The following is a 27,516-nucleotide window of genomic DNA, read 5'->3' on the forward strand; positions in this document are numbered from 1 at the left end:
GTCCTCTGCGTTGCTATGCACAAATTTGGCATATAAACGCAAAATGAGCAGCGGTCCCATGCAGCCAGTAGCACACAGAGCCAGCTGAGGAATTCAACAGGTACCTATAGATATTTTTGAGCTCTCTCTCTCTCTTCCAGCGTGGATGTACCGACTGCCTGCTCTCATTCTGTGTGATGGATGGAATTAAAGGCTCCATGGATTGGAAACCTGTCACTCTGCAATAATCTCAAGGCTTTCTGGCATCTGGAATATTGCAACTTGGAGGTATTTTGATCAATTTGGCAGAACGTAAAGGTAAACTTGCAGTATAAATTACTGCACTATAAATAACTATTATTATTTAGGACCCATGTGTGTGTGTCTTTGTTACTCACAAGTGAGCTTATCACGTTTGATCTTTTAAAAGTATTCCTAGAATCATTTTAATAGGCTACTCTCTATAATTCTCTACTATTGGAACTAGTTTTTGTATAAAAACACCACTGGAGTATTTTAGTTCTTGAAGGGATCTTTAAAAGAAAAGATCAAGATAATAATTATAATTTAATCTTTTTTTATATCAAAAATGACGCCGCATGCCCCCCTCCAGTGCATGCTAGCACACATACAGTAGAGTAACTCACACATGTGCACTAAATCTTGTGCTCTGTAAGAAGATGTGAAAACTCAGTTTACTCTGGTACTACTGTGTGTAGTGATGCAGTGACCTGCAGATGCACTCAGACTGCCTTGGAGTCTGGAGCAGTTCTATTTTGTAAAAAGCGCCAAATAATGAGCTAATAATGAGCTGTGCATTGGTGCAACATCACATATTAAACAGCTGCATGGAAATTGTGTACTCACATGCAAGAAGTGAACAGTCTGAAAGGATAAAGCTGAAATTGAAATTCAAGCTATTCTACTTAAACATGCACTCTCTCTGTTTTGCAGACATCAAAAAGGCCTCATTCAGCAGCAGTATTTCCCCCATCATGAAGAGGTCTCTTCCTTTCCCAGGCTGGGTAAGAGCAGCGAGTTTGTTCCTATGTTTGACTCAGACCGCCCTGGCAATGGTCCTCACCAACTCCACACAACTCGAGTCCATCCTGGACAAATACAGGGAAAAGGATGAGGACTGGTGGAGGGCCCGGTCGAGAGGGAAGAGGGCCATCAGCGACGGAGACATGCACCTCATCCTGGACTTGCACAACAAGCTACGGGGTCAGGTCTACCCTCCTGCCTCCAACATGGAGTACATGGTAGGTGCTGGGGACACAGCTGCCTCTCTTATACTAGGTCCATTTTACCACACTGGAATACATATTATTGTTTGAAAGAATTCACCCTTGCACACAGTACATTTCTGTTTTTAATTTAAATTAATAAACACCACAAACCAGTATTAGTTCGATAAAGAGTCAGAATTAAATTTGCAGTATCAGGAGAACTGATGCTAGTCTCGCATTGCCAGACCTATCTCCACAGCGCTGTGGAGTAAGGTCTGGCTACTTCACACAAACATTCTGGGATAGGAGAAAAAAAAAAAAACCTGGGTTGTTTGCATTTCTTTAAACCAATCACAACAGTCTTGGGCGGCCCTAAATTCCTGACGCAGCAGCGGTGGCTCTGCAAAATAGTCTCGGGAAGGAACTTGTTTTGGTGGAACATTTGCACCCGGCAAAAGAAAACGGCACATACAATATTAAAAGAAGTTAACTGTTTACACAATACAGTAACGTGAGCTATTTAAATTAGCTGGATACATTAAACATACGTTAAACATAATTTGCTCTTACCAGTGTATCGCCGTGTGATCGTCCACAGCAATCACCACCAATCGGTCCTAAAACATCCCAGTTAGATAGTAAATGCTGTAAAGATAATCTTTGTAAATCTCTACAATCATTTCTTGAAAGCAGGCCTGCCTTGTTGCACGATCAAAATTTTCTTCAAAACTTGCCATTTGCAGTATTTAGCTTGCTAGCTCGAAGTTTGTTGTTGTTTCCCGAAGCGAATGGAGTTTGAGAACGGCACAGAGAGCGGAAGGCAATGGACATCGCGCTGGATGTCAGGCATTTATCCTGGAAATTCCATTAATCCAAACTAAACTGATGCATTTGGATTGCCCATTTAGTGAAGCTTGTCTAATCATACTTTAGCAACCCTAACAGGGCCCAACCGCCCTGTGAAACTTTGGCTTTCTAAACATGCTGAAGCGGCGTGATACTCCGCATTTAAAGACTTTTGTGGTTGGTGTCTTTTTTCACCCTTTAAGTAAACCAAAAAAACACGAATAAAATATGTAAGGAATAAGTTAACAGTGTGTTTTACTGCTGTAACGTAAACTGCAATCGTTAGCAGGTCCAGCTAACTATATTAACAACAGTATTAACCCAGTGTTACTTCCAAGGCCAAAGGGCACATCCTTAATAGGTTAAATTAGTTTGTGGGGTTACTGGTAAGGAAAAGCCCATTCACAACTAGCACATCCACTGTGTTATATTTCCTAACTGTGTGCAAGCCTGTCCTGCATGCTATCGAAGTTTAGGTTAACGTTTAGGAGCTCTGTCCTGGTATTATTGGATTTAGGGAGGTTTACACGCCAACGTTATCTGAAATGGCATTACATTATTCAGCCTTAGTCTTTAAACCCAATATCATGTAGCCATCAAGTGCATATTTAAGATCGTTTTGAAGGATTCTTATTATAATGAATCTGGAAACTTTAAAAAGTCAGCTTGAAACAATGGTTTAAACTCATTTAGGGAGCTAAATTAGCTCAGCTAATGTTAGCTTGATTAACTAGCTAGCTGATAAAATCTGCCAGCGACAGTTGTCAATTCAGCTGACAAAATCGGTGGTCACAGGGTAAAAATTGATAAGCTGCTTTTCCCTCCTGTCTATAATCAAGAACCCTCTGTTAAAAAAAAGTTATCATTGTAAACTGCATTTGTACCATTCTATAATGGAAAGCTTCATTATCTAGTAAATCTGGCCAAATCATGGAGGTTTGACACCAAAGTCACAAGTCTTTCTCTCAGGAAAGCGCTCTCCCGACTCTGCCAGTGCAGTTCTGTCAGCTCAAGACAACAGAGTGAACGAGATCTGCAATCCAAAGCCACCATCTGGCTAGCTGTAGTACCTCCCTCCTGCTTGCCCGCCCTCGCTGACCCTGGCCCATATCCAGCTTTCACCCCCGCAGTGTTGTCCTGCCCTGTACCTCAACCATCCTGCCCTCCCTCCTTCCCTTCCTGCCCTGCATCTCCCAACTCTAATACTCCATTCCTCTTCCCGCTGACTCTCTTTCTCTCTGTCTTGCTCTTTTGCATTCTTGATCTTCAGCCTCACAAACTTTCCCTCAGGCTTTTTTTCACCCTGCTGCCCTTTCACGCTCTGCCTTCCCTCCTCTATCCCCATCCATCGCAGCTCACTCAAACCCTGGCCGAGGCCGATGTTATCTTTTGTTTGATCCTCCATGCATCTCATTTTGGGTGCCACAGCAGTGAATCTATTTCAAACATGTTGAGCCTTACCATTTGAAGTGCAGGGCACGGTAGAGTAAATGTATGTTATGTACACTAATCCTGTGTTTCTTTAGCAAAGGATACTATTACTGATGATAATGATGTGGTAGGACCGGGGACTGATGAGGACCAAGTATTTGGTTTTCAGATTGCAGGATTTGGAGGCCTAAAGGACTGAACATTCATTGCAGCTCTGACTACAAAAGCCAGTCAGCAAATGCCTTTAAAGCACTGTTGCGTCCGTTAATCAAAAGCACGTCACTTCTTGCCCAGCAGATTTTCCTGAGAAATAGAGACCTCTTTAAAAGCTTCCTATAATCACAACCATCAATACGGTTGAATTACAAGCATTTACGTAAAGCAAATTTGCGTACTTTAAATTCTCAAAGCAATGGATGGCATCTTGTTTTATTGAGCATTTGTCCTAAATCTACAACTGTAAGACTGCTCAGGTGGTCCTGCCAGAGGGCTGAAAACAGCTCTGTATTTTGGGAAGTTAATGCTCTTTGGAATGCAAAAGGAGATTGGAAGTTATTATCGTGACTTTTCCCTGAAAGCTGGCGAGCAGTCCATCTTCCTCTCTGCTGGATAATTAAGAGTGAAGAATAACAAGAATACAGAGAGAATAATGAGCTGGCAGAGATAATTAGTATCCGCTGTAGATTGTTTGCAGTGAAAGCTTTGTGATTAACTGGCATTTCATTATAACCTACAAGAGTAGTGACACATGCCCTAAGTAGGCCTAAGGGTTCAGTATGCTTCTAACAAACTATGTTCTACGAAGTATTGTCCGAAAATGTCAAAAGTGATTTTATCGGTTCCGAACGGCCACATTCGAAGCCGGGTTAAGTTGCAGTTGTAGAGAGGGCCAAGATGTGTCAAGTTTAGGAAATGTCAAGTCTTTGACTATCTGACAAACACTTTTTTGAAGCAAACTGACTCCTTCAGGAACTGAAACAAGAATTTGTTTTAAAGCATTAAAATAGTTTATTTAGAGTTGAAGTTACTCAAAATGTCACGACATTTCCAAAAACCTATGAAATTTTTTCTGAGCTGTTATATTTATATATTTATAAAATAAAAACTACGTGGTTAGATTGTCATTAGTAAGATTGTCTTCATAGTTAATAGGAACCATCATTGATTTTTGGGACAAGACAGAAGATGAACTGCAGTCTCCAGTGTCAAAGTCACAGTTTTTACATTAAACAATCCACCGCCCTTAAAGCTGTGTTCAGACCAACGTTAGCACTGTGTGAAAAATAACACAGCCTCCTCACATACTGTATACTATGTTTGTATTAATATACAGAGATGGCAGCAGAGCTGGTTCATACTCTGGAGGATAGGTTACACTTTACTGTGCATCATCTCGGCTTAAATAAACAGACCTAAATATCAGTTTCTAGTCTCTCTTGCCATATTGTGCTCAATGATACCACTCTGCTGGTGTGCTGCCTTAAAGGGCTGCTGCAGAAAAATGCTGGTCATCTGGCAAAAGAGGCAAAAGAGTGAAACTTTATTTTCGCCAGAAGACAGTAACACATTACGCTAGCCAGTCAAATGTGTGCAGGCACACATTCCTGGTAGATGTAACATGTACTGTTTCACTCAAGATTGTTGAAACAGATGAAATGATTCTCGCCATGTAGGGCTGCTCTATTTGACATTATTTATATATGTCATCAAAACAATATTAAAATTTCTATCACAACCTACATATTTTTCTATATCGTCTCTTTTGCTATGTTGAAAAACCTTCGGCTGAACTGCATTACAGCGATACTTACGTCCATTTGGGAGCAATTAACGTTCTGATCCTTGCATGTGGTAGGCCTAGTGAAGCTGGAGCAAACCATAGAGGCACTGTTTTGCTAACATGGTTTTGGAGCATGGAGTATACCAAAAAGCATCACCATGTGGTTATTTCCTATAGATTAACAAACAAAAGAACATGCTACATATACCTATATCAGGATAAAAGATTTTGGCCATACAGTATCACCCAGACCTATCGCCATGGCCACTTTGCCATGATAATCCATATATATTACAAACTGCTGTGCAGTTTTTGATGTCTGGTAAGCCCTCAGATTAATGGCTCTTAACTCAAACCTGCCTTCCTAGATCATATTTAATCATATATATATATATATATATATATATATATGTTTAAAGTCTGAATGCCCACACAACAGACCAATTCAAGCATGTATTTCCTGTTGTGGTTGTTTTGATTGTTTGAACAAACGACCAACCTTCTCTGTCATTTTTCCATAGCTAATGTAACATGATCCCTGCCTGAAAATCATGCAATCTTTTAACTGAAGTTGAATGAAAATAAGGTCAACAAAATTGGAATGATAAGAATTCAACCTAACAACTATACAATATAATGTAATGATCATGGAAAAATATTGTATCACATGGCAACCTTGCAGGAGGTTAGAGCAGAAAATCACCTCAGTGTTGATATCTCAGCCACAAGCTGGATTGTGGCCAAAGAAGTAAAGAGTCAAAATATCTCCAACCAGGCCTGAACAGTAAGCAGCAGCACAGTGAATGGGCAACAGTTTGCACAGTGTGTTAGCCTCACCAAACATATGGAACACATTATGGTGGTCAATCAGAGCAGTTACAACTCCACACTTAAGCATTATCCTATTAGTTTTGACGTGTGATGGCCGTAATGCAACCAAACAGTATGCCAGCAGCAGAACACACTGCACCTATTCTTCTCCCTCCCCAACAAAGTCAACAGTAAATTAACTTTGCCGCAACATTTGAATTGCTCAATCCTGAAACCTTGGTCTGCTTTCTGGCTTTGTTGAAAACAGTTTTCAGGTATTTTGACTTCAATTTAGCTTAATTTTTGTCAGGTTTTCACAGTAAAGATGGAATCAAGCCCCTATAGAGAGACTTTCTACTTTTTTTTGTCAGCTTTTTCTATCTCAGCTTGTTTTATGACACCAAAAACGTACTGGAAACAAGCTATGAAACAACCACATTGAATAGTAGCACAAAGCTGCAAGTTGATGTGGTGGTGGTGATTCCTCTCTGTTTCCCTTCTCTCTCGTGTATGTGTCTGTGTGTGTGTGTCAGAGAGTGAACGTGTGTGCTTAATGGGAGAGGCCTAGTTTTGACTATACTGTGTTAAATTTTTGAGAGGCATGCGTACAGCCACTGTACCTTAAAGTAAAGAAGGTTCATCTTTCAGGTTCACTTTGCCTCAAGTATGGTCTAATTTACTCAAAGAGAATGATGAGATATCTGAAAAATGTAATGAGTAGCAATTAAAGCCGCAACTATGGAAAGTGGCAGGCCACTTAAGCCACTTAAATCATGAGGGTTATCTAGAGTGGAGTTTTAGGTCTGCAAACAAGCTTTGCCTCTGTCGGAGGCAAAGCTACACTAGACTCATTGAGTTTAACCTGGAGCCCAAGAGAAACTTAATACTACCAAACCTAATGCTTTAGGCACCAGCTGAAAAAAATTATAGCTACTTAGCTATAGCTTCCTACCTTCAGAGTTGACCTTTTTTAATTATTTTTTTCCAGAGGCAAATTTTTTAACCAAGTTCATATGTGTTGTTCTCTGTGTGTGTGTGTGTGTGTGTGTGTGTGTGTGTGTGTGTGTGTGTGTGTGTGTGTGTGTGTGTGTGTGTGCTCCCCAGGTATGGGATTATGAGTTAGAAAGAAGTGCAGAGCACTGGGCATATACCTGCCGATGGGAACATGGACCGAGCCATATGTTGACACAAATAGGACAAAACCTTGGAGCGCACTGGGGCAGGTGTGTATGTAGCCTACAAAGAAGTGGAGGGAACTGTGTTAGTTAAATTATGTTTTATGCAACTGTAATATGATAAGAATAATAGTGTTTTTTTACAATATGCTCCATCCTTTTGTGTGATACCTAACTCATTTTCACCACAAACAAACCTGTCTTTTGATTGTTTGATTGAAGATTCTCTCCAAACCTCACAACTCTGAATGGTTGCATTCTGTTGTTCTTTGTTTTCTACTTCTTTGACTCTGTAGTTCACCTAGTGATTTTAGCTAAGCTTATTGTTAGCAAAAGAAATCCCACCCTACGCTATCTGTCCAAAACCAAACAGCAGACACAGTTTGTGACTAGCTGGTGAACGTAGTGGACCATTTAGCAGCTTAAACCAACACCAAAGATTATTTATTACCTTAAAATAATGTTTCCAAAATTGTTTCAGTGGTTCATCAACTCGTAACAGGGTGAACAGCACTTCTGCATTCGCTTTGCGGCCCTCTATCGGCTAGAACCGCACTATGCAAGTTTGCCAGATTGGGTAGCGGATCTGCAGTTCGAATGAGACATAATGAGACATTACGACAGCGGGTAATGGACAATTCCGCTTCCAACCTTTACGGGGACCAAAGAGGAAAAGTGCTTTGGTGCTGCTTTAAGAGCCAGATATTTCCCTCAGCACTTGTGGAGACCAAGAGCTAAAAGAACAGTGAATATTACATTTGTCAGGTGGTAGTGATGGTGAATCCGAATGTTGCTCCAGGTCTGCTAGACTTGTACATAAGTGACTGTTTGCTAACATGTTTGCCTTTTAAGAAGGTCAAAATATGTCAGTATTTTGTTTTAGTAAGCTTGTTCTGCTGCCCCCAAGTGGTTTAAAAAAATGCAGCTTTAATGACAATGCTAGACAAATGTTTCATTAGAAACTTACTGTATGATTCCAAAATTGATTGTCTCGCCCAGGTTCATGTCTCTGAATTAAAGTCATGCCCACAGAGCTTCCATACAGATGTTTTCACGTGCTGTGGAAAATGTGGGTGTGTTCTGAAAGTGTAACTAATAACAATAATAATGGCTGCGTTTCATTAAATGCCCTATTAAAGGTGCACTATGAGTTCCTGCATGGTTTCAGTGCGATTTCATTTTTGTCTCAAATCGTAGGCATCTCTCCTTGATCCGCTAGCTGCCTGCCCCCTGAATACACTGTGAAAAAGCCTGGTCTCGCATAGCCTGTGCCCCTAGTGTTTGTTTGACGTTTACGACCCCTGTGTTGTCTCCCGAGACCGGGCTTTTTCACAGTGTATTCAGGGGGCAGGCAGAGATGCCTACGATTTGAGACAAAAATGAAATTACGCTGAAACCATGCAGGAACTCATAATGCACCTTTAAGATATGCATTATAAGCAAGCATGCACAATACCAAACCAACTAAATTGAATGTGGCCATCGTTACTGTTATAAACTGGAGCTTTTTCTGCTATGATGTTTAAAACTGTCCGATGTGTAAATGGTCTATTAATAAGGGAAGAGTTTTTGCCTTTATTGGTCCATGGTAAGATTTCTATTGTTTAGCTTTAGGTGAAGTGCCTTGCACATGGAAACTTCAACAATGTAGTTTAGCTCCTTCAGCCTGTTCTCATGAACGATTAGTTCAAAAAGCTACCAAAAGTTAAGCACTGTAATTTGTAAGCATTCCATGTTTTTTTTTGCTGTATTCACCACCTTGACGGCCGCAGAGGAACGCGGCTGGCTGCGTAGGGAGGAGGTCGAGGTGGATGATACCTTCAAGTACAGGACTTTCAAGCTAGAGAGTGGAATCCACTTCCCGGGGAAAGCCTTTCACCCTGGAAATGTGTGTTCCTTGGGAGTGTTTTAATTCAAACCACGATCTTTTTCCAAATCTAAACCAGTCTTTTTGGTGCCTAATCATAACTTTTGTCTTGTCCAAACGCTCATATTTACCGGACTAAATTTAACTGGAATGTCCGCCGAAACAACCGGCAGCACGCAATGCTTTGTACTTGTCACCTATTTTCGGGTAACTGAACCACCAACTACCGCTGATACAACTGGGGTCTGTAGCCAGCAGCACAAAGCTCTGTAGCGGCTTAAAGAACTTTCATAGGATATCATACGTTTTGGCTCAACACATGGCACAAAGGCATTTTACAATAAATTAGACAAGATTGTATTGATAGACATGACTTCAACATATTTATTATCACGTTTTTTTTATGATATTATGAAAGGATACAGTATACTACATTTTGTGTGACTTTAGGGACCGCCCCCCTACCTATCATGTCCAGGCCTGGTATGATGAGGTGAGGTACTACAGCTATCCCTACTCCCAGGAGTGTAACCCACACTGCCCATTCAGATGTTCAGGACCTGTTTGTACTCACTACACTCAGGTAAGGGCTTTTTATCTCCATGGGTTAACAATGCCTTGGGATCATTTTAGGCTTTAACTTAAAAAAATGTATATGAATTTGTGATGTTTAAAAAATAATAATTCAAATGTATTAGGGAACGGCAATGGCCCTGCATACCCACAAAGGTGTTTTTAGTTACGCAGGCTGATTAGACGTCTAAGAAGAGAAGTTAAAATGAGTAAAAGCAACTATGTGGAGGGTCTTTAATGGCTTTAAAAAATTATTTTGTGAACATGAGTAATTATCTTTAACAGATCAGTTTGAGAATGCAGTTTTGTTATATAGGAACATAATTTTTTGGAAGACAGGGTTGAACTAATGCTAGTTCAACTAACAAGGCCCTTCTTCCAAGTTATTCAAGTTTATCATTACTGCCTATGTTTCTATGAGAGCCGCATGAAATTATGCAAAATCTTGCTACTGGAAATTGTGTATAGTAACACTTGATGAACGCTTCCTTTTGAAAATTCAGCTACAAGCTCCAACAAATGTGAGAGGACCACTGAACACTTTACTTTGTGTGTGTATTTTTTAATTTTCAGTTGGTGTGGGCAACTAGCAATCGTATTGGCTGTGCCATCAATGTGTGTTACAACATGAACGTTTGGGGAATGATCTGGGCTAAAGCGGTCTATCTGGTCTGCAACTACTCTCCACCGTACGTTTTGGCTTGTTTCAATACCATGTGATACAACTTCCTCAAAATGACAGAGATCAAAACTAAAATCATAAATGTAGTTATCTCAGAATCAGTTTTTTTCTTTTACTTTGTAATGACTCCAAACAAGAGATACAAAAAAGATATGAACTGAATCAAAGTCTGTTTACAGGTGTTGCATATGTGGAAAGACTTGTATATGGCTGATAAATGATCTCAAGTGATGTCACCTGAGTCAGCTGGGTCTTAAAACAACAAGTGTAGAAGTTAGAAGAAAGTAGGCTCCGCTCACAAACTCAGCTTGAGGTTCAAGGCTACGCTAGCCACTATTAGCATTAACACACCCAAATCTATGACAGAACTGTCAGCAGTCAAGTTGCATTGTGGGTAATGTAGGCACCAGTTTTTGAACATTGAAGAGGAATGTCTCTTGCTCTTTCTTTTTTACTTGATCCCAACAATGTTATAAGAATATAAATGCTAAATTCCGTTAATGAATGAAGTTTCACAAAATTCCCAGTAGTTTGGCTGTATTCATTATAATACACTTCCAGCTCTTGCTTATAAAAAACATTCAAATAAATAGATAAATACATAATTTCTTTTTCAGGGGCAACTGGTGGGGTCATGCTCCTTACAAATATGGAACTCCCTGTTCTGCCTGTCCAGCTAGCTATGCTGGAGGCTGCAGGGACAATCTCTGCTACAAAGGTGGGTTTGGGACAGGTTTTCTGCTGCCATAGTTTATCTCCTTACATACATTTGTACCTATCCAGAATTGTTATAAATAGTTTAAATTACATTACATGTCATTTAGCTGACGCTTATATAAAAATATATATATAAAGCGACTTACAATTAAGTGTGTTCAACCTTGAAGGTGCAATCTCCAGACAACAAGTAGTAAGTGCAAGTACATTAGCTTTAAATAGGTAATACTACAAAGAACCATATGAAAGTGCAGCATCAAGAAATATATATATATTTATTTTCTAAAAGAAAATGTGTTGCCCTGCGTTTTAATAGTTCACAAAATTTGACTACACCATGAATATTTTCCCTCACTGTCATGATTTTGCCATGGCAAGATTGTTTTTTATATGCCCAGTGCAGCATTTCAACACATCAAAAATATTAATTTTGAGACATATGTACACCTTGAATCAATGTAAGACAAAGAAAATGATCAAATCTAGTGACAACACAATGACAATCTGGTTTCCATGTTTACAGACGGGGGTGTTGATAGGCGTCCAGCTCCTGAGATTGAGGAGACAAACTACATTGAACCTGAAGCGGAACCAGTGAGGGACAGGGAGCCCCAACCCAGGGCCCAGACGCCAAACCCCTCACCCAATGACAACCTAGAGAGAAACCAGGTTGTCAGCACAGAGCAGATGTGTAAGGACTGTTCCCACATTACTACATCTCTCTGAATGGTGCAGTCGTGAGAGTAGACATTATTACTAGTATTAGAATGAGGTTGTGAAAGGCTCTTGTTTGTTTGTTTGTTATGTTAGGTCAACAGGTCGACTGTGAGACTAAGCTGAGAGATCAGTGCAAGGGGACGACCTGTAACCGGTAAAGAATATGGTGACACACTGCAACAGATGGGTGTCAAAGGCTCTGAACACCCACACACACTGTTTTTAGTTATTCTGGCTGACTGGTAGCCTGACAAGCCAGACCCACATCAAGTTGTTGGGTCTGGGAACTCAGGGCAGGGCTCAATCCGAGGGGCGGGATAAACTGTTGTCTTTCAAATTTCCTCTGCACTCATAGCCAACCAGAGCAACGCTAGTTGATAGATTAAACTTTTGGTCGGCAAAACTCCGAACACATCTTCCTTTTTTAAGAATGACTTCAGTGCTTAACTCCAAGTCTTCCAGAGTCGCGGCCAAAGCTGATTTGAAAGACCACTGTTCGCCAGCAGCAGCAGCCATCTTCTTTGTTTTCAAGTAGCAGGGAATTCACACAGAACCGTCGCAACTCTGCTGTCCTTATGTTAAGCCCGCCCACCGACTCTGTACATGATGTGATTGGCCTGACCAGAATTTGGTTTTGCCAGCTCGCAAGCCAACAGAGAGTTGCTAGACTGACCCTGGCTGCAAATTATATTTGCTGTCGCTAATGTGCATCTAGATTTCTAGGCTAGCTGACTGGACCTCTTCCCAGGACTGTGTGGGTGTGTTTAGACTGATTGATTGACATCTTCCTGAGCCTCCTGTTAGCTTTGTTACACCTGTTAGGGCAGGACAAATGACAGCTTTATCATTCTTATTGGTGGATGACATTTGTGATGTAATGAATTCCCATCAAAGCTGGCCCACCTTCAACCTGAACAGAGCTCTTAAATGCCAGAATAAGTTAAATCACCTGTGTGGGTGTTCAGAGACTTTAATAATACTGTGTATGCAAATTCTGGGAAATATTTGATGTACCAAGATAGTTGGGAATTATCAGTTCATACTGAATTACATAATTTATTATTTTCAGATAAAACACAGAAATATTCCTTATATTAGTATGTATGTACTATCTATGTATGTAGCATGTGCTTATGTGAAAAGCAAAATAACAGTGGCGAGATGTGTCCACTGTTATTCCTGCCCATAGATATGAGTGTCCACCTGGCTGCCTTGACACGCCGGGAAAAGTAGTTGGGACTGGCTATTATGACATGGTAAGTGATCAACAGAGACAACTTCATTTTTCATTTTATTTTCAATGTTTGACATTTACCTATGTATCCATGGAAGATTCATGTTTGTTTGAAGCTATACCTGGCTGTGTGCATTAACAGTTAGGGTGTATGTCTACTGCAGCAATCCAGCGTGTGTGGAGCTGGGTTACACTCTGGTGTCATTGACAATGACGGGGGATGGCTGGATGTGACCAGACTGGGCAGAAAACAACAATTCACCAAGTCATACAAGAATGGTATTCAATCAATTGGGTATGAATCAGTTTCTGCATTTAGTCTTTATTTAAAAAAAAGAAAAGTGATTAATAAGATATGATAAGATTGACTTTATTAATCCCACATTGGGGAAATTCCCTTGCTACAGCAACTCAAAAGGAAATTTCCCAGACATCAGAATAACATAAATACACATTAAATAGACATAGGAAGAAAATATACAAAAAGTATTATAAGAAATAGAAAAAAATAGAATTAGAGTTATAATAATAATAATAGTAATATTTACACTATAGACACCCTTATATAAACAGACAGTATATATACACAGATATACACATGAGTAAGGTGCGGATGAATATAAATGACATATTGCACAGTAGGAGGTGACACGGAGTAATACAGCACAGACCATAACTTCATGCAGTTTTCTTTAAATTCACAGGAAAAACAGGAGTGCAAATTCCTTCAAAGTAGAGACGGTGCCTGGTAAGGAGGATAAAATCTTTTTTCACTTTGAGGACACAGATACAGTAACATGTTATCAGCATACAAACACACTGTAGGGTCATTTTTCTGTGCCTTTTTTTCTCCCAGTCAAGGCAGTAACATGTGATACCACCGTTGCACTTTTCTGCCCTTTCAAGAAGCCTGTACGACACTGTCCCAGGTAACATTGTGCTTTTTAAACAGGAGATTAAAAACATCTCACCATTTGAATTAAACTACAATGGGCAGAGCCAATGAGTTACTTTTTTTCAAAGTAATAGAGGTTAGCTATTTGGCCCTTTCAACATCATCAATGAAGCAAAACTAGCATTTACCGATTTTTATATCTTGACAAAGGTTACCTATTTTGCCATTTATAGTTTTCTTCTATTTGCAATCCTACAAGGTGTAGTTCTCTGCCTAAATAGTGTTTACTCAACCAGTTTGATTATTTCAGCCTCCAAATAGCTCTGCCTTTAGGACAGTAAGAACATACAATAGTTCCAGTGTATGTACTGAAAATATATGACCTAAAGTGAGCTCTGGCTTTTCCTTTAGGTTGTATTGTCCCAGGAACTGTCTGCGTGACAGTCAAGCCCGAGTCATTGGGACAAAATACTATTCAGATGTAAGTTGTTGCATTATTGTCATAAACTGACCATCACATTCTTTCATTGACTTATTGGAAACACTAACACTTTTTCACAGCAGACATTCTGACTTGTCATAGCCAGTAAAGCAAAGATGTAATTAACAACATAAATTATGTCTTTTTTCAAGTGCTAAATATGGATTATCTTGCACTTGAAATAAGCCATCATCAGTATCATCAGTCACACATGCCAAATCAGCTTGACCCTTTAAACAGTAAAACCTAAATGAAATCCAGCCTTAATTAATGTTTTTAGTTCCAATTATTTTCCTGTTATGACACGTCTAAATCTTATTGGCCCACTTGAACCTTTCTTGCGCCGAAAACAGGCGCAGAGTGCCGCTAGCCGAAATAATTCAATTTCTTTGCGGTTGGGAAGCGCGTTCAAGCCGGAAGAAGTTCTTTGTAAACATAGGTCAACATGTCACAGGAGTCACAGGACTCTGTTACTGATTGGATGCAGGTATTCTCTGGCTGCACGTCGACCCTGAAATATGCAATGCAGCCATTATTGAGATCATTATATACACCTATGCCTTTTCATCTACAAACTTTCACAAGGTCTGCTGTGAAAAGCTAAACGGTGTTTTGGGATACGACCAGTTAAGGCACGATTATACTTTAACCCATATAACTACCCATTCCTCAAATAGGCGTCATCTCCTCTCTGTTTATTATGTCACCACATGTCGGGGGACCATTTTGATGATTTTATGATGATGATAATATTGGCAGCATTCACCAACCAGACTGCATTTATTCTCTAGAGTAGTGGTTCTCAACCTGGGGGTCGAGACCCCCAAGGGGGTCGCGAGATCATTTCTAGGGGTCGCCAGATGGTTGGGGGGATAAAAAAAAAGAAATTACATATTTTAGACTGGGGAATGGTGTTATATTCAGATCTTCATTTGTAAATCAGGAGGTCCTGGAACACAGAAAGGGTGCTGTTCCAGCGGGTCAGGGGGAGAGAAAAAGTCACAAACACATCCAAAATCCACAGAGCCTGGAGCACATTGGACAAGGCTAGGTGCTAGCTGCTAAAAGTAAAATGTCTTTAAAGCAAAGCATTATTTGTTTACATGTATTAGTCAAAGCATTCACAATATTCACTCAAAATCAGCAGGGTGAGGCGTGTAGAAACAGCTGTTTATACCGGTTTGCAGCTTTTCTCTCGTTGTCGAGGGGGGTGGTTCGTCACTAACACCAACCTCATTACTCTGGGGGGTCACGACTCGAAAAGATTGAGAACCACTGCTCTAGAGGACAGGGAACATTATTCTTAGGTCTTTTCTTCTTATAGGAATAATTTGACGTTACAACCTCTTTCCCCCCAGAAATCCAGTATCTGCCGAGCAGCCATTCATGCTGGAGTGATCCAGAATGAGTCAGGAGGGTACCTCGATGTGATGCCGGTGGACAAAAGGCAGCAGTACAGTGGCAGTTACCAGAATGGCATCACTTCAGAGAGGTTTGGTTAAAAAAAAGTACATATGTACAGTGTATATATAGAGGAAGAAATGTGCATGGAAAAATATATATACACCAGGCTAATTTCATGAATTTCAGAAATAAGATCTGGCAACAATATACAGATTGTTAATTTATGTATATTTTATTTGATATTGAGTTGGACTTTGTTTGGAGTTCAAATTGGGTTAGTATGGCAGTAGGGACTTGGCTTGGGAACCGGAGGATCGCCGGTTCAAGCCCCTGTCTGGACCAAGCACGGAGTGTGGACTGGCATGTGTGTATTTCAGGCCTGTGTGTAATGTGTGTAATAACTAATAACCATAGTGCAATAATGTAATTTCCCCTGCAGGACTAATAAAGTGTGTCTTGATTACCTTAGTCAGTGTGATGAGCAAATTTCAATTACTAGTCATTATTAGAATGCATCTTTACATCAAAACCTGTCATTGCTGTCAAAAAGCAACAGGCGCATTTACCACATCTTTGTTCTCTCCCTGCACTTCTTCTTTCAGCCTACTGAACCCAACCGGTGGAAAAGCCTTCAGAGTGTTTGCAGTCATCTGAAAAACCACTCTCAAAGGACAGCGTACCGTCAAACAAGGCCATATCACATCCAGCGAACCCAGTCATTATTAACATGTAATTACATTCATTCCTTCAGTAAATAATTCAGCTTCTGACACTAAAAGTGTAACATGGCTTTATTCAAGGCTTCCCGTCTATGTTTGGTCATGAGTGAACCAGTGTCTAGTAATTTCTTTGTTTGGTGAATGAAGATCCTGGATGTCTTCTGCCTTACAGCATTCCTAAATGTCTAGTGCTGACCGTAATAATCACTCCCATGCATCATGCTGACATGATATCATGACTTCATGTTTTTTATCACTTGAAGTTGAATATACACCACCAGATTTAGCACCACTCAAAATGCCTCCCACAATTTCCAAACGTGAAGGTTAAAATATAACATCATAGCTTTTACCAAACTAATTTTAGATGTATGCCTCAGCTCCATGTCAACATACACCATAATGGGGCAGTCATATACAGAGTCATAAAATCTGTTCAGACATTTTGTGGGAGCAAGATTAGACTATTATTCAGACCATCCCTGCTGAAATGAACTACCTGGAAACCGCAACGCTTCTAATACCAAAATCTTCCATTCATATGAAGATATCTGTTATAAAGATGTTCAATATATGCTTTTATAGAGATGATATAGCCCCGGTTTGCTAAAGTCAGATTTGAAAATTGTTCATGGGGAAGGGTTTAGCGAGCTGTCAATGTCAATTCATGGGGAAACTGTCTAGCAGCAGCATGTGTGTTGGGAATGACTCATGTGGCTTTATTTCAAACTTTGCTTTTTGAAGATAGAATTATGTCATACTTTAGTTTGCCTATTAAATATAATAAATCAGGCCGTGCACACAGGGACAATTTAAATGCTGGTTTGGGCCTCCATATATCACTGCTTTTCATCACAGTGGTAATATATACAGTACATTATAGCAACAATGCAAGCAGTAAAATACAGATTGTATATTTTTGTACATAATAATGTAAATAATATTGAACACTTTGTTATTAAATGCTTGCTACTGTTGCCTTTTTCATTAACATTTCTAATACATTGCCATCCATACAAAGAGCAATATAAGTAATAAGCAGATGCTGAAACAGATTCTGCATGCAAAACATATATATGTCACTCAAGCTTTTATTTTTATAAAGGAACAATAATTCTAGTACATTCATATGTTTGTAAATATTGTGTATGTAACAAATTGTTGTATTTTATACTGCATTTCCCAGCTTTTGTTTATAGATATATATAAATGGACCCTGGCTGGCCAGGAATGTGCATGGCAAAATCACAATAAAAATACTTGGATTAAATTCAAAGGTTTTTATCATTTTTTCGTGTCATTTCTTATTGTTTTAAAGTAGCAGTGTTATAAAAATCAATAAACTATATTCTCCTGCACAGGATGTCTCAGAAAATACTAAACTTAAATTCTGCAAACCCCAAGTTACAGTTTGACTCTGCTCCTCAGTTTACATTGTATTATATTACACTTGTTTTCTTTTTGTGGCCATATGGTTACAGACATATGGTTGAGTGGCCACACTATTTTAATATCAGTCCCTACAGCATCTAGATAGTCTGAGGAATCCGGGCATTAACATTTCAACAACGGCTCAAATTCGGCTGCGGATCGAACCTTCAAGTGTAATTTTTTGTCTTGAAAGCTGTGGGTGTTTCCAGGAACAGTGGGGAACACAGAGGAAGAGAAAGCTGCTTGTTCCAGGTCCACGGAGGAGATCTTATCTAACAGTTGGCAAAAAAGTTGTCGGTTCAGTCAAAACAGCAGATGTGTCATTACAGTTTACGTCCTGTCAATCCAACTTACGATTTTATTTTCATTAATGTTGTACCCAAATGCCTGAAATAATACCACTCAGTTCAGGACTGCTTATCTTGGATTTAAGATTCACAACATTTGGCCTTCTAGGAATCAAAAAAGTCTTAAACAACGTCAAGAGTCCAATGAGAAAAATAAGCAAGTTTAACACCATCAGCCTGACCTGCACTTAAAGGTTTCATCTTTCATTTTCAACCTCCTACTTTTGTATTAACCAACGTGATACTTTAAGGCATTACCGCATTTGTGTATGTTCCTGCAGTGTTTTATATCACTTCTCATTTTTCAGTTGAATCCAGGTGAAGAGCTTTAACCGATGTTAAAGTGCTCAGGACCACTGGCTGTGCCAGCCCCTGTACAGACAAAGACCCGCTTTGTGTTTTGCTGATCTCAACTTCCCAGGATGCATTTCCGTTCCTTCATCTGGACGGGCACAGATGTGGTCAGGCTCCAGCTAAAAAAAAAAAAAACAGTCAACCCTTAACACACATAATGACTCATGGAGGAGTGCACACATACAGTATACATTAAACACACATCCACATGAGCCAGATACACAAAAACATGCTCACTGTTACTAAATTAAGTAGATTAGGTATGACAGATTCTGAAAAAATATCACGCCAAAATAAACAATTTCCTTTTGTAGATATTCATATTGATTTTTGTTATATTTTATGTTAATATTCAAAATCTTTGACCATTAAGATACACAATTACTACACATATAAGATACACAATTTTTAACATTTTACCAATAATCTTGCTATCTTCGGAAAAAGCATGTGGGAAACAGGACACTAAAATATTAACAAAACAAAATCAACAGGTGATATGGCTCTGAAATGGACGTGACCCTTTTCCCTGAAGCTAGATCGCATAAAAAAACTATGAACCGAGATTAAATATACTAACTGGGTTTGGGCCAGGTCTCCTGGAGAAAATAGGCAAGCATCGCAGTGCTGTCAAAATTCACAGGACCCTGCTGCAGAGGCGGCCATTGGCACAGGTCCCCTGTGAACTGCTCAGGTCAGTTAGCCAGCCTGTCAGTCATAAAACAGTCAGTCAATTAGAGGATTTCGAAGCATTTAGAGTAGGCAGGCAGCACTTCATCCGCATGAAATTCAGTTTGTGTGTCATAACTTTTTTTTATTGATGCTTAAAGACACAAATACACAAAAACATACACTATCATGGTATGACAACAATTGTATATCATACAGTAACTCAGTCAATCAGACAGGCAGCTAGTTTGGTCAGACAAATAGCCACCCAGTTCGTTACAGCAGAAAAGCAGGATTTTCACTGTCATTCAGGCAGTCTTTACAGTTTTTAGGATACTGGTTTCTTAAAGGAATAGTTCGACATTCTGGGAAATGTGCTATCATTTGAAGAGCGTTAGATGAGAAGATTGATAGCACTCTCATGTCTGTCTGTTAAATATGAAACTGGTGCTGGGGGGCAGTTAGCTTAGCCTAGCATAAAGACTAGAAGCAGGGGGGAAACAGTTAGCCTGGCTCTGTGCAAAAAAATCTCTGCCTACCTGCAACTCTAAAGCTCAACCTCAGGATAATTTCAAAACTCAAGGAAGTCACTAGCCACAGCCTAGTCACGCATTGCCAGACCCTCTTCCACAGCACTGCAGAGGAGGGTCTAGCTAATTCCACACAGATTTCCGGGATAGGAGAAAAACATGCTCTGGTTTATTGCCATTTCTTTAAACCAATCCCAATCGTCTTGGGCGGTGCTAAGCACAACGACGGAGCAATGCTGCCTCTGCAAAATAGCCTCGGGAAAGGAACTTTGGTGGTTTTGGTGGAACATGTGTACGTAAGGTTGTTTTAGTCGTGCAACAGAAAACTCAGATTGGACAGATAGTCCAGCTAGCTGTCTGGATTTACCCTGCAGAGATCTGAGGAGCAGTTAACCATAGTCCTCATAAATCCACCGGAGTTTAAAATGCCAACACAAAGAAAGCGTAAGGTAACGGACATCCAGCCGAAATGAGAGACATCCGGTGGAATTTCCGGCGGCACCTGAACAATCTTGGAAAGGAAAGCCCATATAGACTAGCCACAGCCTAAAGGTCTTTTCAGACAGTAAGCGATACTCCACCTGCCTACCTGCTTGGATCAGCAGGGTCTCACTGCACTCCTCATGTGAATAGACAAGCCGACGTGGTAGCTATTGAAACAGCTACTGGTAAAGTAATCAATACTGTGTTAATAGGCAATACATCCTCATACCTAAACGACAGAATAGGTTGATTGCCAATGACTCCCAAACAGTGTTGGGGAGTTACGGAATACATGTACCAGCATTACGTATTCAGAATACAAATTATGAGTAACTGTATTCCGTTACAGTTACAATTTAAATAGTTGGTACTTAGAATACAGTTACATTGTTGAAATCAATGGATTACATGACGATACTTCTCTGTTTCACGGGTTGATTCACTCTCGCAACTCCATGCATTTCCCAGAAGCCCCAATATGAAAAGGAAAAAATTAGCTATTTGCGTGATCACTGATAGAGGTAAAGATGGAGCCGGAACAGAGCCAGGGCAGGAATGCGTTTCTATCTTGGAAATTCAAACAGCATTTCACATTAAAGAAAGAGAAGACAGAACGAAATATAACTGTGCACTGCAGTACAACTTCTGCTTGCCAGCAACCAACTTCCTTTCAGCGTCCAAATGACTCCACCTCCAACCTGAAGAAGCATCTTAAAGTAAGGTATTTTTAGCCAAGGGTAGTCGTCTGCTGTAGTTTTACTGGTCACCTTGCTATTTTATAGTTGACGTGCAACTTTACATTCTCCTACATGCTGATTTACTAGACCCAGAGCTGTTGAAAGACTAGCCCCGTTTGACATGTTAGCTAACGTTAGCTAAAATTAGTTCGTGGTAGCTTAGACTGAGGTTAGATTTTTGTAGTATGCAGTTCGGGAATACAAATACAAAAATATATCTGCTTGTTCAGGTACACATTCAGCCAGTTGGAACAGTAGAACACACCAGAATAGGCCTCTTTAGCAAGCTGTATGTGATGGCCGCATTCCTACACTTATAAAATGCAATTCAATGTGGAAGTAATCCAAGTACTCAGAACGTTACATTACTCAGATTGAGTAACGTAACGGAATACGTTACAAATGATTTCACATGGGACACAAACCCCGGTCTCCTGAGTGAAAGCCCTGTGTGTGTTTGAACCATCCACCGCCCCATCTGCCTCCACACGTGGAATTTGCCTTACTTATACTTTGTCAACTCACTTCCTCGTTTGCTCTCGTTATGAGCTGGTTGCACAACCAACCTATAGATCACTTTCTGATTGAGGACTGTTAACTAATTCAACACATATATTGTGTATATGTGTTCTGTGAAAACATGGCAGCGTATGCAGTATTCCAAGAGGCCCAGGTGCACTGCTAGGAATTCTGACCCCCCTGACAATAAAGGAAACATAGCTCCTTGACCTTGATGTGTTGAACTTAGCACAGTATAAACTGGCATCTTTGAGGGGGCCCCCACTGGGTTTGAGGATGTACTCTCCCCTCCGTGAGCCACACTTCTCAGCAAACCACTGCATACACTGAATGCTTCACTAAATCTGTGTCAGGGCCGAAGCTTTCCAAATGTTCACTCTCAGACCAAACTAAACTGAGTCACCCTACTTTGGTTCTATATTTTGCACTTATAGTCATAAATGTCATCTCATGATTCCTATAAATAATACTAGTTGCAGGCCTTGAACACTTAATCCACAACATTTAGCTGTAAGGGAAAGATTATTTTCATAGCAAATGAATAAATAGTCATGGCTGGTATTTGTGTAAGTCTAACAACACACTCCTGTGTTGCCAGTTTTAGCAATAAAACCTTTTTGATTGTGTGTTTTGGTCAGTAAAATACAGAAACGTCAAATGGACCTGGCAATTATGAGGGTTTTTAAGATATGTTTGAAATTTGGGCACAGCTGGCTATGCCTTAAACACACCGGTGTGCGTGCGTTTATGTGTGTTATGTGTGTGTGCATGTCTGTGTGTGTGTTTATGTGTGAAAACACCTCCATGGATGAATGTGTAGTTCTGCATGTGTCCGGCATGTGTAGAAGTGAGGCACTTTCTAAATATGACTTGTGAAATCACTCTCATGCTATATAGCGGGCTCCTCAGGCGGTTAAATCCTGGGCGGACACACACCGTGCATGTGGGCGAACAATCACTGCGGACAGAATGAGAAGCAATGTGTGTGTGTGTGCTGGTGTTTGAGTGTGTGGTTGGACTTCCTCATCTCAGCCCTCTACCACTCATAGATTTAGACGTTGTTATTATTTTAACATAGTTAGCAGCTGTGTTTTGGTGGCAAATCATGGTAATCATCTCCCCATTGCTGGCTTTTCTGTCGGTTGAGGTGTATTTATAACTGTAGACTGTTTCACTCATCTTTCTCATGACACAACACAGATCTGGAAGCTTCTCAAAATCATAAAATGATATTTGGTAACTACTTCTGTTTAAATGTCTAGATGAGTGGATTTTATGAGTTTAACACAGTTTTCTCTGATATAAAGACACTATGGTTAATCAAAGATACACTGTTTAAGCCTGAATTCACCAGATTAAATATGTTGGTTCTAAGTATAGTGTATATAGAATAGGTAATAGCCTATGTGGGTAATTAAGTTTTGTCTTCTTATTGTCATTTAGAAATAACAATGAAATGTCATTTAAACTTTAGAATCAGAATTCATATTGTGTGTCTTATTATAACCGTTTAAACAAGGTTAAGAGTTCACAGCCCTGCTGTGAGCTACATGCTAACTTTAGCATGCTAACATGCTCACAGTGACAACCAGGTAATTTACCATGTCCATCATCTTAGTTTAATGTGTTAGCATTGCTAATTAGCACTAAAAACTAAGTACAGCAGAGGCTGATGGGAATGTTATTTGTTTTGCTATAGTTTTGGACAAACTGAAATTTGATGGTGGTAGATGAAAAGTCTGTACCTAATATCATGGCTATCCATCCAGTAGAGCGATATTTCACTTCAAACCAAAAATGTCAACCTGCTGGTGGTGTTTGAGGAAAAAGTCAGGGGATCACTGGAGTTCAGGGCTGTAGTCAAGACCACCTTTGTCGAATCCAAGACAAGTCCAAGACCAGGACTAGTCAAGAACAAGACAAGACCGAGTCCAAAAAGGTTAGAGTCCAAGACAAGACAGAGTGCAAAAAAGGTTTGAGTCCGAATCAAGACCGATAAAAAAATAATGGCCAGGATTTCTGGGAAAAGGCACTATATGTGTATCTCCATTTCAAACATCACTGCAGGTTGACTGCTTTTAGCAGCAGAGGTCGATTGTGGGTGACAATACTGTCGTGGTTAGCTCGCCGAAACTCTACTGCTACTCAAGTTGCTGGCTGGCTCGGCAACGTCAGCTAATGTCTGCTAGCATACGTACAGGCTAACATATAGCCAGTTAGCTTTGTGTGTAACATAACAAAAACCCACCCATCTCATAGCAGCGAAGCTTAATATTTTATTCAATAAAATTATGGTACAAAAGGAGCACTAACGCCACACGTCTTATGTTGACAACGTGGACGCAGATATAGGAAACTCCGAAGGCTAGGCTAACGCTGTTGCGCTAATGTTAGCAAATGTCGGCCTAGCGTTAGTTAGCTGTCTAAACTTGTGAAAAGCCGAACAACATCCCCGTCCAAGCTGTGTTTCACTTTCCCTCCAATATTATTATAAACATAATAAAGACACCTGGACTCGGTTGAGACCAAAAGCCATATTTGGCAAGACCAGTGGCAGAGACTCAGACAAGTCCAAGTCCAAATACCAGCGAGTCCGAGACAAGTCTGAGACTATAGAAAAGATTTCTCGAGTCCGGACTACAGCCCTGCTGGAGTTATTAGGATACACCATCTAGGAAACATGAATGTCTGTACAGACTTTTGTGCCAATCCGTCTTGTGTCACTGGATGAGTGACCACTTTAACCTGTTGATGAAGAAAAGGCCAGAAGATCACAAAAGTAATTTGGATTCATCCTCTAGGGACCTTAAATGTCTGTACAAAATGTCATGCCAATACATCTGATAGTTGTCGAGACATTTTATTAAAAAACTAAAATGTCAACCTCATGGTGGTGCCAGAGGAAAAAGTCATGGCATCAGCAAAAAGATGTCATCCTCAGGAAACAATTAATGTCTGTGTAAAATTTCATGGCAGCCCCTCCAATAGATGTTGAAGTATTTCAGTCTGGACCAAAATGGTGGACCAAACAACAGACATTGCCATCCAGAGCCATGTCTCTAGCGTGGATACAAATGTGTAAAACTATTGAAGTAGAAATATGGAAATCTATCGAAGCAGTCAAAAGCAGTCTCAGTTCAATGCAGGTAATCAGTACATCTTTAACCTTATCCCAGTCTCCCTGTTCTACTTGTCTTGCTTAAAACTACAACTGCTGGCTTCTTTTCTGTCATCTTATCTGCCATCCTGCATAAAAGTACTTCAGTTAACCCACTAGTCTGTGATTCCAGTGTAGTCTAGTCATTTTAAGCCAAGATGGGGGTCAACCCAGAACAAATTGCAACAGAAGCAAACTCAATTTTGTTCACTTTGTTCTGATTTTGTATCCACAATATGTCCTGAGTAAGGGGAAAAAAAGCCCCGAAGAATCCCATTAGGGGAAAGTTTCGAAAAAGACCCAAATATAGTCTATTCATACGCCTATTCATTCTTTTTCTCATGTGAAAGGGTAAACATTTTAACCTTTAGATATCAACATGAAAATTACTGAGTTGATTACTTACATCAAGAAAAAACAAAAATGTATTACAAGTTTCTTGAAATTGTTTGTTAACATGGGCAAATGGTGCATAATCTAATTACATACGTGCTAATTTTCATAAATACCACAACAGGTCTAAACATTGGGTGTAGCCAGGTGAAAATGTCTTGTTGAATCTTGTTGACATCTTACAGTAAAATACTTAATGTTAAGGTCTGAATGGAACCCATTTAAGCTAACCATGAGCATTAATACATAGAGGCAGGAAGAAGTACTTTAAACCAGCCTCTATTAATTATTATTGCAGAAATGGGGAACAGGACCTACCTTTTGTCTTCTGCATTCTCCTTACCCTTGTCTCCTGTTCTTCCCTCAGACTCATTCCCCAGAAACAGTCCCACGGACCCAGTCCCAAATCTTATCTCTGCTTCTGTTGCAATTTGTTCTACCTTTTTTTCATAAAATGACTGGACTAGTATCCTTTCCATCCATTTTGTACTCATTTTCTATGACACTTTATAGTGCCCATTTGAAAAGTCTGAGCTGACTAATTGCAGATGGAATACGCTTTAGACAGATTGAGGTGAACAAATTCCCAAAGTGCATTTGGTATTTTATCATTTGTAGTCATACTGGTGCTTGTTTGTCTTATAGAAGGAACTGGAGGTATTGTAAGTTCACCCACGTTTTTATCTATACTCTGTATTTTACTCATTCCTCATTTTCCACCTACAGACTTCGTCTGCCTCCATCCTTCATTCCCTTTGCCAGCAGCCCCTGTCTTTTCTCCTCTATCCATCCTTACTACACTTCTCAATGGACAGTGTTGGGTACAAGAGGAGTTGTCTATCTTGTCTGTTTAATTTCTCAAGAAGCTGACATAAAGAAGATCATTGACATGATTTTACCCATACCAGATTGTACTACTTAGTTCATCAAAAACAAAATTTGAAGATTTATTTTTTGCAGCATAAAAGCATTTTAAGAATGGTAAATTCTGGCTTCACCAGAGCGCCGTACCTTCTACCTGCCAAACACACCCACACACATATACTGATTCCAAACTCAAATTATGGGCTTGGCAGCTCTCCCTCTCCTCCCGTTTTGTTGGTAACCCACATGCAGACCTCCAGTGCCAGCAGAGTGTGGCAGAGGGTCACTGTTTCCCACAGTCCCACAAGATTCACAGACTTTCTTCTTACCCCCTGATCCTCTGCTGTTGGTGCCCACCACCATAGAATCCCCGTAGAAATTTTCCACTTGTATCAAAAATAGTTGTCTGTCTGCTGGCCATGCTCGCCTGGTGCCCTCCTGTCGCTTACGGCAGGCTGAGTACACACACCAATGACCAGACTATTTTCATTTTAATAGTTATGAAATTCATTAATTTGTTTTTTCACTATGCTGAAAGAACATTTTTGTGAGACTGTATATGTGTGTAAAAAGGATTGAGAGTTTGAGAAATAGGGAGATGAAATAAATGAAAATACTACTGGGTGTTCTGGGTATTGCTGTACGTAGAGTGGGCATGTCCCAAAAAAAAGATGAAGGGTAAGGACAAGGTAGGCACTGTATATGATCTTCAATGCTACTATACAGTACACTACTTGGCCAAAGCATCCAATTTATTATTAAATGAAAAGCTACAATTTTAGAATAATATGGTTTAAGGATAATATGCCCACAGTGGTGCCTTTGCAGAACCTTTAACAAATGCTACACTCTTGAAAAGTTCTCATAAAAAGATTAAAAAATGAATAAATCAAATTATCTTTTGCCACAAAAATGTTCAATATTAGATTTGTAGAGAAAACAGTGTTATCCACATTTTTCACCATGTAAGTCTATGGGACAAAAGTCTTTTTGGGCCACATGGCATCACGTGATGGACGTGGAAGTTGTAAGTCCACAGTTAGGCCACTTTGTGAAAATGGCTTAAAAACCTGGTATACTTCCAGGGGGGCTGCGAAGCCCCCATGCTATATGTACTTTCTGCCTATTTAACCATTTCCTTTAAAATACCATTTCCAAATATGAACCAGCTATGTGACCCTGTGTAATTTGCATCATATCCTGCCTCCTGCACGCTCTACCCCACCCAGCGCACCCCCTAGCCTAAACCAAACAGAGAACTTCCACTGAGTGAGATTGCGTCTGACACGGACAATCTCCTGTCGTGTGCTACATGTGCAAAAAGGCAAGTTCCACACCTGATTCTTTGGACATTGTCCATAGTTCTTATGAGAAAATAGCTTAAGTCTCTTCACTCAGAGAACCAAGGTTACAATGTAACCACACATTGTAATAGCCTGTGCATTGTTCAACAAAACACTGCAATGTTGCTTTATCTGGATGGAAACTGCAAT

General features: G+C 39.9%; 1 protein-coding gene across 2 annotated transcripts; it reads left to right on the plus strand.

Annotated features, from left to right (window-relative positions):
* The first annotated feature begins 49 nt into the window (after positions 1–49).
* On the plus strand, positions 50–17,809 carry LOC144526996 (cysteine-rich secretory protein LCCL domain-containing 1-like). 2 transcript variants are annotated; one of them, XM_078264802.1, is made up of 15 exons: positions 50–297; positions 934–1,241; positions 7,180–7,298; positions 9,568–9,700; positions 10,264–10,379; positions 10,990–11,090; positions 11,613–11,780; positions 11,900–11,960; positions 12,996–13,062; positions 13,205–13,335; positions 13,745–13,788; positions 13,897–13,969; positions 14,347–14,416; positions 15,775–15,908; positions 16,423–17,809. In XM_078264802.1, exons 2-15 carry the CDS (start codon positions 975–977, stop codon positions 16,472–16,474), a joined length of 1,536 nt encoding a protein of 511 aa, XP_078120928.1. In that variant the 5' UTR covers positions 50–297; positions 934–974; the 3' UTR covers positions 16,475–17,809. The 2 variants fall into 2 exon arrangements, with proteins under 2 accessions (XP_078120928.1, XP_078120929.1); XM_078264803.1 differs by having other exon boundaries at positions 50–267.
* The last annotated feature ends 9,707 nt before the right edge of the window (positions 17,810–27,516 follow it).

This window comes from Sander vitreus, chromosome 12 (genome assembly GCF_031162955.1).
Source record: "Sander vitreus isolate 19-12246 chromosome 12, sanVit1, whole genome shotgun sequence".
Taxonomy (NCBI): Eukaryota; Metazoa; Chordata; class Actinopteri; order Perciformes; family Percidae; genus Sander; species Sander vitreus.